This window comes from Amphiura filiformis, chromosome 5, assembly GCF_039555335.1.
Source record: "Amphiura filiformis chromosome 5, Afil_fr2py, whole genome shotgun sequence".
Classification (NCBI taxonomy): domain Eukaryota; kingdom Metazoa; phylum Echinodermata; class Ophiuroidea; order Amphilepidida; family Amphiuridae; genus Amphiura; species Amphiura filiformis.
In genome coordinates, this window is record NC_092632.1 from 29,452,479 (window position 1) to 29,466,550 (window position 14,072).

Here is a 14,072-nt window from a genome sequence, read left to right on the forward strand (position 1 = left end):
ATTATTTAATATTTGAGGGATTTTTAAAACTGAAGGTTTAAAAAAAAAAAAAAAAAAAAAAGAAAAAAAAAAATAATCCGACCGTCCTACCCAAATTTCCCATTTTTCCACTTGAGGGCAACACAACAATTTTTTTTTTTTTTTTTGGCCTGATTCAAATTCTTTAGATGTGGATTTTAATAACTAAGAAACATTTTGCCATTATCTGATTTTATTTTGCTCATAGTGGTAAGACTCTGGATGTGGACTTATACATGTTTGCATATCACTCATGGAAGGAGAAAATTCCAGATTATTCCACCATGCGCTGGAGAACTTTGAGATAATGTGTGTACATGGTCGTGTTCTGTTCATTATGCGTTACAACACACACTAAAAGCTCATCATGAACCCGCTAAATTACACGCTTTTTATGTGCCACATCATGGGAAAAAGAGACAGGCCGGCAAAATACATCGTTAATATGTACAGCTCCTGCTTGTGAATGCATGTTTTAATCAGACCAAACAACATGTCTCGCCCAGGACTGCAGAAGTGGTAAGAAACTTGTAGTTGTCTACTCCGCAGCCAACTAATGATGATGACTAAAGGCTATATGCACAGACCTTAACATATTTTTTTATCTCCATGAATGACAATCCAATATGGTGTGCTATTTGGGAGTCCAGACTCTGATTCTATTGTAATACTTGTTTGCTCTCATTTCCAGGTGAACAGCTATGACTATGAGAGACTGATATTCATCATGAGAAAGATGTTGGAAACTAAAGCATCATTGGAAAACCTACATAATGTGGATGTGGTAAGGCAGTGCTATTTTTTGTTGTTGTATAATCTTAAAAAATAATTTCATAATTTAATGCAAATGGTTTTAAGGAGAAAATTCAAAGAATGCATTATAAGGCTGCAAAAAGGCAAAGAAACATAATGTGTTTGTGCCAGTAGATGTGCCAAAAACCATGATGCAAAATGGATTGGTGAGGAGAGGGTGGGTGGGTCAGGATTATGGTGAAATATGTGATACACTCTGATCCAACCAGGCCAAAGGCAGTGATTGAGAAATTGAGATACGGGCAAAATAGAGAGTAAAAGAACCCCAATAAACAACATATCAAAATTAGCATTGTTAAAGTTCATAACTTACGCCATAAAAGCCGTAACAGTTTCTCTGTTTTTGTTTTGTTTTGCACATAACCAGGGTTTGAAATTGCTGTACTGTTTGAATATCTACACCAGGAAGGTAGAACCATCACAGTATGAATTAGACTTCCATTGCACAACTGAGGAAAAACAGGTGAGATATTAATGCTAGCACACACCTGCACCCACACCCCCAATGATTAAGCACTCGCAACCAAGGACAGCAACCCCCAATTAAGGTTTTACTATCCAACTGTGAATGCACACATTGATTTTGTTTTAGCCTTACCATGGAAGTAGTCACATTTTTACTATCCTCCACCGGCAAGCGGCTATAATGTATTCTTAGGCTGTTTTTGAAGCACCGTTTAGGAACTGTGAATGTCCATGGTTCCTGTGTGTCCACAGTTATAGAGATGTATAATCATAAGGAGTGGTACGCAGATATTTCTCATGTGTGGGGGTGTCCTTGTTTGCTGGTGTTTACAAACACCCATGTCCGGTGTACAAGACTATGAAAGTGGGGATGGTGTGTACGCAATGCATAGATAATCAGATTAACCATGCAAGTTTTCTGCATTTTTTGTTTTGGGGAATTTTGGAGTGTTATCAAATTTTTGTATGCAAGGAAAATACAAAATACATAACTTTGGTCCTATATGGTACTCACCAATGGAGACATAAGGCTTAACCCTATTCTATTACCACCACAAAAGTGGTATTATTTTCTCTTTTGCGCATGCTCAGCCGAAAATAAATGATTTTCTATCTAACTCATCGCTTCTTTTGCGCACACAACATCAGAAATAACACACCGACCTTGAGGTCCGTAGGGGATGATGCTCATGTTCCAGTGAATGCCAGCACATACATGACCGGATGGTATACTTGCTTATCCAAAGTTACGCCCTCCTTACCACTCACTCCCTCTTTATTTTCCTATCTATCTTGTATACCAACCAAATTTGAGCAAAAACTCCGACTCAGGGTGATATAGATCAGTTACATAATTACTAGTCATTCAACTCATAGACCACAATGATCTAGTCATACAACGTATGAATAACAAAAAATAGCTCAAACCTGCTTACACGGTTCCCCACCTACACAAGCAACACAAAATTGCTATTTAACGATCGTCACTCACACGTTCAACCATGACAAAACCGATTGGGCATTTTATTATTCACAATTACACATCATTACATGACACTCGTCTGACTCTTTATTTCACAAACACACGAAACATTAAACAATTAACTACCATCCACCAAAAATATTAAAATATGTGCCTATCTGCACATTTATCAGCTTTACTGCCCTTGTTTGAAATCTGGCTTAAAATTTTTGATTGCTTGATAATCATACTGCCAGTTCCCCTTTTCTCCACACCTGAAGCATTGGTCAGTAGGTTTTGGAACTCCTCTCCTGGGACTAAAGGTGTTGCCACTGCCTGAATATGGGAATCTATTTGATTGAAAATAGACACAAAAATAGTTATCTGGATTAGGACTCCTGGCGACAGCTCTAAGGATGTGGGGCATTCCTTCTGAATTGGCCTTTTTCGGCTTGGCTCTTTGTTTGGCTGACGCAATCGGAATTGTCCGATAATTCCTCTGCCTTGTATACGTCTACCACCTTCCAACTCTCGTTCTTATCTGCCAATTTTATGTGTTTGTTTCTGCTTTTGATATCTTCCAGACTAGCCGTTTAGCTGTGCTTTTGCTAAGGAATTATCACCCTTCTCTATTTTTGCTAATGCCCTGTCTATTCTTTCTTTCACCTTGACGTTGAATTTGAACTGAAGTTTGCAGCCTCTGAATTTGAACTGAGTTCTGGCAGACTCTTTAGCTAATTCTAGAACTTGACTTTTGGTTGAAGTTAATGCGTCGTCAATATATTCTTTGACGCCACCCACCGCTGATTTAACTATATCAGAAATACTTTCTAGAGTTGTAACTTGAATGGGTACTTCACCTTCTTGTTGGACTTGGTCTGCAACTGCTCCAGCTTGTCCCTCTGTGTTAGACATAATCAGTTCCAATATATCCAAAAAATCACAAAGTTCTTGAAGAACACAATATCAAAAATAATTTCTAACAGTGTAGCCAGTGACTGAACTCAATGATGTGCAAATGGTCAATGCCTGCTACCTGCCACTCCCACTCCTCCAATCTCAATAGAATTTCCTGCCATTCACTTACATATGCAAATACAACTTTTGGCCAATAGAAAATTAACGTATTTAAAATTTAAAAATTTGGCCTAAAATGGTTCAAATATGCAAGTTCCCAACATTTTAAACCACTTCATGATGTGTAAATGGTAGTTATATTAGGAAAAAGGTTTTTTGTGGATAGAAAAGTGATAAATGATCAAAATTGTTAGAAATTACCTTATTTGTGTATGCTGTTATAACATAATTACGCTGTTTTATGTATTTTATATTTTTTTACATGCATATAACCCATTTGTGCCATATGGCACGAAATTGATGGGGGTCATAGAATAGGGTTAAATGCATTTTGAAGATGTTTCTGGTCCATTGCACATGAAAAAAGAGACAGGAGTCTAGAAAGAGACTACTTTATGTGTTTTCTGTAACATGACTTGTTTGGAATCTAATTATGAAGTGATTTCACATTTTATTTCAGTTAAGAGGAATGCGAGAAAACTTGTCACCCTTTGCAAAGACACAGCTACCCTATCATCCCTTGCTTGAAGGAGGCCAATGGAAAATACTCTGTAAGTCACAGCTTTATGCTTTTTGATTGAGGTTTTAATTTATTATTGTTGAAGCTTATTGTAGCATTTGCTGATAAATTATGTGAGGATCTGACCATCACCATTATTGAATTGATCTAAGTGAAATACCGTAAAATTCCATCTAAAAGCATATATGCCTCTGAATGAACAGGGTTTTTTTTGACGAAAAAGAAAGGCAGACACCCTCCACCAAAACAATAGAGTGGTCTTATATTAATCAATATTTGTACAGCCGTCAGTAATATAGTTGCTCAAATTCTATGGTAGTTGGGTTAGGAAGTAGCAACCTGATCAGCTACTCTCAGTGCTTCGTACAGTTGACCCTCACCTTGGACGCTCTGCTCTATTAGATTGTACAACCTTTTGTGATTACCAAGTCCAGATTGGTTTTCCAGAGAAGATCATTTCTCCCATACTCTGCAGGGATTTGGAATGCCCTATCAGCACATGTTGCTTGAAACCAGGTTTTGCAGAGCTTCAAGTAGGAGGTTAAATTTTTCAGTTTCAGTTTTCAGTTTCATTTATTTCACCATGTTTTTGTACAAGTACAACGAAAGAGAAATTAATAATTACATGGCGGGTAAACCAAAAGGAGCAAAGCTCAAAAAGAATTGGTCACCCTTAAGGGGTGGGGTATGAACGTTTGGACAGTATTTATTGTGGGACATTGGAGCTCATCAAACATATCGAATTGCAGTCTGAATACGAAGAATGTCCTTCTGATATCAAATAATTTTGATTTTGTGAAATTCGCAATGTAATACACATTTTATGGCAAATGATTAAAAATTGATATTTTTGATATTTAACAGTACTCGAAGTAAACTTTATAAATCTCATGATTTATACTTAAAGTGTATGTAGGTGGGATGAAAAGCCGACGATCAATTGAGAATTTTGACCTTCAGATTGAAGATATGGATTTTTTTCCCAAAACACAAAAAAAAATTAGGTCTTTTTGGGAAAAAATCCATATCTTCAATATGAAAGGTCAAAATTTTCAATTGATCGTCGGCTTTTCCTCCCAGCTACATACACTTTAAGAATATATCATTAGATTTATAACATTTACTTCGAGGACTGTTATATATAAAAAATGTGAAAAATATCAAATTTTAATAATTTGTCATAAAATTTGTATTATATCATGAATTTCAAAAAATGAAAATTATTTGATATCAGAAAGACATTCTTTGTATTCAGAAATATGCAATTCGATATGTCTGATGTGCTCTCATGTCCCACAAAAAATACTGTCGAAACGCTCAAAACGCTAATTCCAGATCCCTTAATGCATAGATGACATAAAAAAGGATCCATTACAATCATCAAAAAAAAAAAAAAATGGTGGTAAATGGCAAAAGGTGCCAGTCGCATGATGTGTGACATTACTAGGGAAAAATCAAATGAAATGAATGAATCAAGTTTTTTAGGGAGAAAGGAAGGGAGGGGTTAAAACTTCTGATCAAATTTTCATAGCTATTTTAAAATCAGGGGTTAGCTTTGTAAATGAATTATTCTCAAGTTCTTTATCAATATTTTGGTTTTGTCCCTAGCAATCCAATATTTTGTATTTGAATTATATTAATGCTTTGAGTGCATTTGACAAATCCAATGCTTGTCAAAAATATACTTTAAAAGTCAAACTCTTGGGCTTTTTCATGCTCAGCACAGCTGTAGCGAGAATAAAGAGGTGGAAGTTCTTTTATGTATAGGTGGTAAAAAAAGCCCAAAAGTAATTCCAAATCTGCACATTTCCCCATTTTAAAGAAAGTTATTCAAAGTTGAATCATCATAAAAATAAAAGAATTACATGAGAAATACCAACACATTTTACCCCATATTTGCACACCAGAATTTCTGACTTTTGATGATTTTGCTTGATTCACAAATTACCACTTCAGTCATTAATACAAAAATTGTAGTAATTTAACCGCCATGCTGTTTATATTCTGTTGCAGCCCCAGAATTGAGTGAAGACACTATTGAGGAATTGCTACCAGTTGCTAACTATCTCAGAGTAAGTAGACACTTATCATTCACTGTTGGTACATCTTAGGCCGTCAGTGTACATCGGGTCATGGTGGGAAAAAAATTGGGGTCAACAATTTTGTGTGCGCTGCTTGTACATAATGTAGAAACAAATTACACGTTGGCCCAATCTGCAAGTTTAGGCCTGAAAAAGAGATTTGTATGGCCCTTTTCGACCAATCCTAAAATCTGAAAATTTTCACATTTGGTATAAAATACAAAAAAAAAATTGTGCCTGGTTATAATTTGTACTGCACAACTCTGATATATTAAAACAAGGCTGAGAAATCAAATCATTGTTTACCATGATATTTTGTGGTGAACCTGTATTTCTTGATATTGTATGTGGCCAAAAAAAAAAAAAAAAGTAAACTGACAGACCGACCCTGACTTTGGAGCTCTAAGGACAATACAGAACTGAGTAGATGTGATATTTTTCATAGGCAGTTTATTTATTTTAAAGACTAGTGGCTTTTCTAGGTGTTACGATTTTTACAGGTTGTAACATCATCCAGGATATGAATGCAGTAGGTCTATATACGAAATGGTATTAATTGAAAGGAGTCTCAGGCATGAGCCTATAGTTAAGTGCACTTTTTCAATTGCAATCATTATCAAGGATCTGAGGAAAGGGTACTAAGGCCATTATATACTGAAAAATGCTTTTAAAAAGAGGAGCACCAACCAGGCCATGTCAGGAAGCACTAGACAGATGATACATGGCCTAGGTTTCCGAGGCCTGTTAAATCCCTATCAAAGTTATTTTGCTTCAACTGATGCTTCTGCCCTGATTATCATATAAAAAAAATATCGACAGTGACAGTACTCTAATACTAAGCATGCTGTATTTCTTGTATTCATTTATATTAGCTTCCAATGGACCATGTATATGTTGTTACCATCACAAATGTGGTGAACCGATATAAGAAGGGTAACCAGCCATCTGCAGATGCTTCCAAGACAGGTGTGATTAACATCAAGGTGCTGGAAAAAGTGCAGAAACTGCTGCTACGTATTGGAAGTATTGATATTGCCATAGCAACAGCCAGAATGGTTGCCAAGGGCTTGCCGCTTGGTAAGAGCTAATCTACTCCGTGTGTTACACTATCTGATCCATTCAGACCTAAGCTTACTGATCTTTAAATTTGCGGGTGCCTGGCATACTTGGTGTCAAAAAATTTTTATCTGTCCAATTTTTTATATTTCTTATTGTACTTTGCTCCTTATTTTATGTTGAATTTCTTATGTTTCTTATGATACTTGGCACCTCATTTTTGCCTATTATATCAATGTCATATGTCACATATTAACCTAAAACATTTGGAAACCTTACAATGATTTATTTAAAATAGCATTATATTTGCTATACCATAATGTTATTAGTTATACCATAATGTTATTAAATTAATTTCCATATTTGTGATGGGATCAAGCAAAATCAGTCGGAACTCGGGAATATCGATTTTGAGATATAACTAAACAAAGGAAGTATTTCCTTTTGTTTTCTCTTGTTTTGGAAACTCTTTAATTTCTCATATCTTTGGAACTGATTCTCCAATTTCAACGGGGTTTTCTGCAAAATGCAGCTTTGTAAATGACTTTTAATATCTAATAAGAAACTGAAAATGTAATATTTCCGAGTTCCGACTGATTTTGCTTGATCGCATCACATTTTTGTGTTCTTTGCCTGTTTTTTTTGTTTTTTAAAAAATTTTTTGATAGTTTGTTTGCTTTGACTACATGCAGGTCCTGAGAAAGTGGTGGCTCTTAACGTTTGTGTGATGTTAGCCAAACATGCAGTAGATAGATGCCCAGGAGATGTAAGTCTTGATTTCAAGGGATGTGTAGAAACTTTTGCACATACAAATTTAAGGTCTTTTGGGGGAAAATATAGCCTAAAGCCTCCAGCATACTTTCCTGCCGCTGCAAGCGGCAGGGCGTTTCAACCAATGACAAGCCTTGAGTGTGTCCGTTTGTCTGCAATACGTGTGCGCCACGCCGCTCAGCGGCAAGCGGCAGGGTAGTATGAAACCAGCATAACATTTAATGATTTAGTGTGCCAGCACCTTGAGAGGCTATATGTTCAGCTTTTCATAAAACAAACTAGATTTCATTTTAAGTAAATTGAGGTCATAGCCAGGGACAGGCGATTTGCGCGGAAAAAAATAGCAAATTGCGCGGAACTCTTTTTTCAGTGCAAATCATGTATCCCTGCCCATAGGAAAAAAAAGTAGCCAATTGCGCGGAATTGCGCGGAAAAAAAGTTCCGCGCAAATCGCCTGTCCCTGGTCATAGCCAAAACAATGACTTGTATGCCTTTAATCAGCTTAATAAATAGTACAAATAGGTGTGAAATGGGATATTTCTCTACTGTATACCTCTTCATTTATGTTTTTTAAACAGTTTAGAAGTGTGAAGAGACTGTTTAAGGATGTCAAAAATTTGAAGAAAAAAAAACCTTTTCTGGAATTTTCACAATTAGTGTCGGTATTCTTTTGCACAGTAACCCCCCCCCCCCCCCCTAAAAAAATCATGGGATAATTGTAATTGATGTCTCAGATATAGGAGCAGTGGTTAACAAAGCAATTACATGGTTTATTTTCTTGAATTATTCTCCCCATATTAGGGCCCTGAGAGACGGAAGGCACAGCTCTTACACCAGAAACTCTCAACAGTTTACAGAGCTGTAGCAACAGAACAGATACTATATAAGCATCAACTTGCCTCTCAGAAGTTACTAGCGATGGTAGAGACTCCCGCCAAACTCATCTTTACACTCTATGAGCATCCTAGTGTGCAGCAGAGAAAGCTGGGAAAGCAACAAGATTTACCAGGTAATGTCACAATGATGTGTGTAAATTGTCACACTCTTATAATTTGATGAGAATGGTGCAGATCTTTACATGTATGTGAAATGCAAATCATGTTGAAAGCAAGGGTGAAAATAAGTGGGAGACGGGAGCCGTTTAGTCCCCAGAAACCCTGAAATGGCCCCTGGTCCCATCTAAATTTAAACTGACCAGGGGAAACTTTTCTTCAGAAACTGGCCCCTGGTCACTACACCCAAATATTATATTCCATAGCCATTAATGCATGATGAACTTATCCAGAACAAATATTAGCCCCTTGTTGATTAGAAGTGGCCCCTGGTTCCATGTTGAATGAAGTGAACCAGGGGCCATTTTGTGTAAAAAGGAGCCCCTGGTTCACCATTTCTTATTTTCACCCTTGGTTGAAAGTGACATTATTTCGTATAATCACAATTAAATTACAAAGTAAGAGAGTATGCAATGAATTTGGCCTATATAACCCAACCTATAACCCAACCTATTCATTCTTTTAGTTGTGAATGTTGCAGATTTTTCCAATTTTACTTTTTTTTTCGTCTCTAAACAAGTAAGAGAAAAAGTAATTTTCTTCAGGCAATAAGGCAAGAACTTCTAATTATAAGCAACAAATTAAAGACATTGATCTCCATTTTTTAATTTTAAGGACTTGATGAATCAAACAAAATATGTTGAATGATTCATGAAAAGTTGTCTACTGTTTAGGAGCTTTCTTTGTTTTAAATATTTGAGTGATATATGAGTTTCTTTTAGTTTTGTCCAGTTTTCGCCACTTTGCCAGCAATTTGCCACAGAACCTTGCATTAACTGTTGTATCATTCAAACATCAAATAATTGCATTTTGTCTCCAATCAGATATCCATGCTGCAGCTGCTGAAATTTCTGAAGTGAACAACTTGGATGTTGGTAAAATCTGGATGCGACTTGTGGAGATGTTGTTGCCTCATCCATCAGCCAGCAAACAGGCAGACGATGATGTGGTAGGTACTGGGTTTTATTATGATTAATTGATTGATTGATTGACAAAATTTGGATGAGACTTGTGGAGATGTGGTTGCCACATTTATCAGCCAGCAAATAGACAGAATACGACGTGGTAGGTGCTGGGTTTACTGTTGATGTTTGTAGGCTTGTTTTGTTGAACTAGTAATTCTATATGTCATGGTCCTTTTGTGACCAGGCTTGCGATGTGTGATATCCATTTGTTTTTGTTCTTCATTGATGTGTATGTTTATTTTGCAGACTCTGAACATGAACATTTCATTGGTATCAGTTGATGAGAGCAGCCACACAGAAGAAGAAGCAAGTATGAAAAGGTAGCTGCAAATGTGGTCTAGAAATTATGGAAATGATTGATTTTAAAGTCATTTTAAAACCAAAAAGTATTTAATGTTCTATTTATTTTATTTTATTTTATTTGTCCGGAAAAAATATACAAATACCATACGTTGCTTATGATCAACGCTGAGGCAATATGCAAAGAATTTTGCAGCTTAGAGATATCCAAGTCCATATAATTATATGCTAATGTCATTGTTATCTCATGATTTACAATATATGAAAGCAAAGCTCAGACCTACTTTAAACTCTTTTAAGAAAATATAATATTTGGTGACTAAACTACTGCCTCAATCACAGACTGATTGTCATCTTTTTTTTTTCTTCCAAGGGTCATCTATGTATTACAAGCTGGTGATGTGGAGATAAATGCAAAATTCCTCATGAATTTTGCTTTTAAGGTAAGAAATTGAAAGCTCTTTTTCCTACTGAGAAAATAAATATTCAAATATATTTGTTTTTATCAATATCAAGTTTCAAAATAACTATGCACATTGAAGAAACAATGTTGTTGGGGTTTTTTTTTGGGGGGGAAGTTGTTGCAGCTAATGATATTATTGTTGAATTTCTTAATTCTGTAATGTTGCTAATGATAGAAACAATTGTTGAAACATTCTGAATTGGTCATGGTTTCTTTTCTTGTAGTCTGGTTCAACCGGGATCACCAATGCATGCCGTGTGAGAGCTCTGCGCTGCCTCTTCACTTTACATGATGCTGAAAAAATAGAGAAGTTAGCAGATAAACCTGTCGGCCAGATCAGGTAGGGATGATTTTTTTTGTTATCAATACATACATATATATACAAATTTTTTATTCAATAATGAACAAATACATTTGGGCCACCAAAGCGGCATTATAAATCATTACATGAATAAATTACAAACAACATGAAATTGAACAGGAAGAATTAATTGATTTTGGTGAGCCTGTATCGCAGTCTCCAAATGATGTTGGTTCCAATCATGGAACTGACAGAAGCATACTTGGCAACAGCCTTGGCAACACGTTTGGGGAAGCCAAGTTTCTTCAACCCACTTCGGAAACGGTGATGAATATGGCCGAGTGACCCAATCACGAAGACAAGGATTTTGCAATCAAATCCGCACAATGTGAGCAAGTTACAAAGAGGAGTATACTTTTGGAACTTTGTGTTGTAACTTTCCTCAATGAAAGCATCGAAAGGACAAGTTACTTCCAAGATGAAACACTTCATGTTTTTGTGATCAATGAGAAATAGGTCTGGTTTTCTTGCTTGAATGTCCTGAAAGATGTTTGCGAATTCAATTTCATCATCGTCATTCGTGATCAGGGCACCCGAGATGATCTTTTCACGGTAGATATCACATACATACATACATACATACATACATACATACATAACAAGTATACTTTACAAGTGACTAACTTTGGAATTTAGAGTGCTCAAACCCATTACAGGTGAGCTATAGAAACAAATTCAAACATACATAAAAACATACATACATACATACATACATAAAGGTATTTATAAAGCGCCTTTAAAATTTATCAAAGCGCTGAACAAGGAGAGAAAGGATGGAAAAAAGAAACACAATGTGATTTTATATTTCAGGTTGACAATGTACAGTATTTGCTCTAATTTCTAAGATGGGCTGGTTGGTTGATAAATGTTGGGGTTTTTTTTTTCTTCTTTTTTTCTCCAAAAGTGACCAGCATGCCAACATCCATGCATTCTCATTCAGGTTTACAAGTTGCAGAGACCAGAGGCACGGTCTGACACTTCAATTCTTGTCAGCAACACTTTTGTTTGTACAAACTCCTTTCTCAAGTACACAGTTCAAATACATTGAGATTACAAATTGAAGAAATGTGATGCTGCAGTTGCATTATATTAATAGCCCCAAAGGTAGCGAACATGAACTGCATGAATTTTGAAGCACAGAAAATTGCTTTTTTTTTTTTTCTTCTTTGTGGTGGGCAATTTTTTTCAATGGAATAATTCCAAGATTTTTCATCAATGATATGATATGAACTACTGCCGTTGGTCTGTATCGGTGTGTGTTGACAGTAAGACATTGTTTTGGAATTCCAGTAATCTTAAGCGCTGTGTTTTTGGTTATAACTCCCTGCGGTGATACATTCCATAGTAAACTTTGTAAAAGATGGAACTTGCGGAACGGTGATGTGTCATTCAAAAATTAGTGATGCGTCGCACACGCTGTAGCTGGACCCTTCAATTGGGCTCCATGCTTGTCTGCTTGCAAGGATGGCATCGATGGTGGTCAGTGTAGTGTGTACTGGTGCATGTAGTGGTAAGATATACCCTTCTTCAGAATTTGATGTTTTAAAATTAAAAGATTAAAATGTGCTGCAGCGTCTGCAAAGCTTGTCATTCCTGTCTTGGAACCGTGTGAAATCAGCAATGCTGGATACTACGGCTGTAAGTGAAGTTAAAAATTCTGCAGCATCTTGTTGTTGCAAATAAGTAAAAGTGCTCTCACGGGAAATGAAGACCAAGTTGTGGTGCTACTTGCATCATATATAGTTTCTTGCCAATTCCTGTATAGACACTATTGCGCTAGTCTTCAGTTGTTTCATCAAAGCTTGATATTGAATAAGACATTGCATAACTGCATTCCTGTAGCAGGAAACACTGTCTGTGTTTCTAAATCCTTTGAATCCTTTGATGACAAAGTTCCTATTCTCAGATTCTATCTGCTGTTAGGCCTCCTGCACGGCTCCCTCTCTGACGTTGTTGATCCACCAAACGCAATCATTGACTTTCTTTGGTTTACTCTTCTTCGACGTATTTATAGTGACGAGGTCCAGTCTTAATTTGACTTGCAGTCTGTTGTATTCTAATATTGCCTGTGGTTGAGCAGTGACAAAGTACGGGTTGAAGTTTAGGAGATGAAGGCCACTCAGTCTTTGAACACGACATACGTTTGTCCACACATGAATATACTGCTTCCAGCATCTATGACTGCATTCTTCAAGCTGTGTCCTTGACTCTTATGGATAGTAATGGCATAGGCTCCAATAATGGGGAATTGGCTGCGAATAACATGCCTTTGCAAATATTTCAAATTTGGACTTGACTCTCTCTATTTCATGTTCCATATTTCCCTGCATACGTATTGTAATGGATTGGACAAAGCCTAGTGGGTAACACTGACGGGTTTGTGCCTAGATAGTGAATAAAGGAATTTTCGGTCAGAACATTTGTGATGGTCGGTTAGACAAGGACAAGCCAACAATCTTTTTTGGTGGGGCTTATGCTTTGTTCAATCTATAAATGCTGAAAATGATTTGTTTTCTTGTTGATGTCCATGTCAACAAAGTACCAACCTGAATTCATGTAACTGAGTACGTTATGTTCAATATCAAACCAGATTGATATGAGTTACAACAAATGTATAGCACCCTACTCTGATTAGTGATTACAAAGTCAAAACAAATCTTTTGACATAAAATAACAAGACAAATGCACAAAGTAGCTTCTGGATATATCACAGCATCTGTATTCTTCAGTCCAGTTTTTTTTTAAAACAAAACTCCCATGGCTGGCTGTGGTTTGTAAAAATAGAATTTCACCAATAACCTAAGCAGCTGATAATGTTCAGGGAGTATAATTTACTACAGCTAGCTGAAACTTCAGATATAAAATTCTTATACTGAAGATGAATAATGATATCAGGAAAGTTGCATCATTTTCATCTTATGCATTTTTTCCTTTGCTAATCTTTGCAGGGAATATATGAAGAACTTACTTTATCTCTGCAAGTTGTCACATCTCAACATCAGCATGGATTTGGATGCTTTCATCAAGGTTGATAAGGAAGGTCTTGTCAGAGGGTTGTGGAGAAATCACAGCAGAAATCAGAAGGTATTTCAAACTTAAACAAATTAAAGGTAGTGACTGGATTGCCCAATCCTTGACCATTTGTATGACAATCAATGTCACACAGAAA

At 36.3% G+C, this 14,072-nt stretch overlaps 1 protein-coding gene across 1 annotated transcript in view; it reads left to right on the forward strand.

The window, feature by feature from the left end:
- Positions 1-14,072, forward strand: part of LOC140152935 (kinetochore-associated protein 1-like) — an 82,414-nt gene that overhangs the window by 58,828 nt on the left and 9,514 nt on the right. Inside the window, exons 36-47 of the mRNA XM_072175487.1 lie at positions 710-802; positions 1,199-1,294; positions 3,795-3,885; positions 5,868-5,926; positions 6,808-7,012; positions 7,684-7,757; positions 8,564-8,771; positions 9,639-9,763; positions 10,026-10,099; positions 10,453-10,522; positions 10,767-10,882; positions 13,852-13,987. Coding sequence (XP_072031588.1) covers positions 710-802; positions 1,199-1,294; positions 3,795-3,885; positions 5,868-5,926; positions 6,808-7,012; positions 7,684-7,757; positions 8,564-8,771; positions 9,639-9,763; positions 10,026-10,099; positions 10,453-10,522; positions 10,767-10,882; positions 13,852-13,987 — 1,347 coding nt within the window. The remainder of the gene's footprint in view (positions 1-709; positions 803-1,198; positions 1,295-3,794; positions 3,886-5,867; positions 5,927-6,807; positions 7,013-7,683; positions 7,758-8,563; positions 8,772-9,638; positions 9,764-10,025; positions 10,100-10,452; positions 10,523-10,766; positions 10,883-13,851; positions 13,988-14,072) is intronic.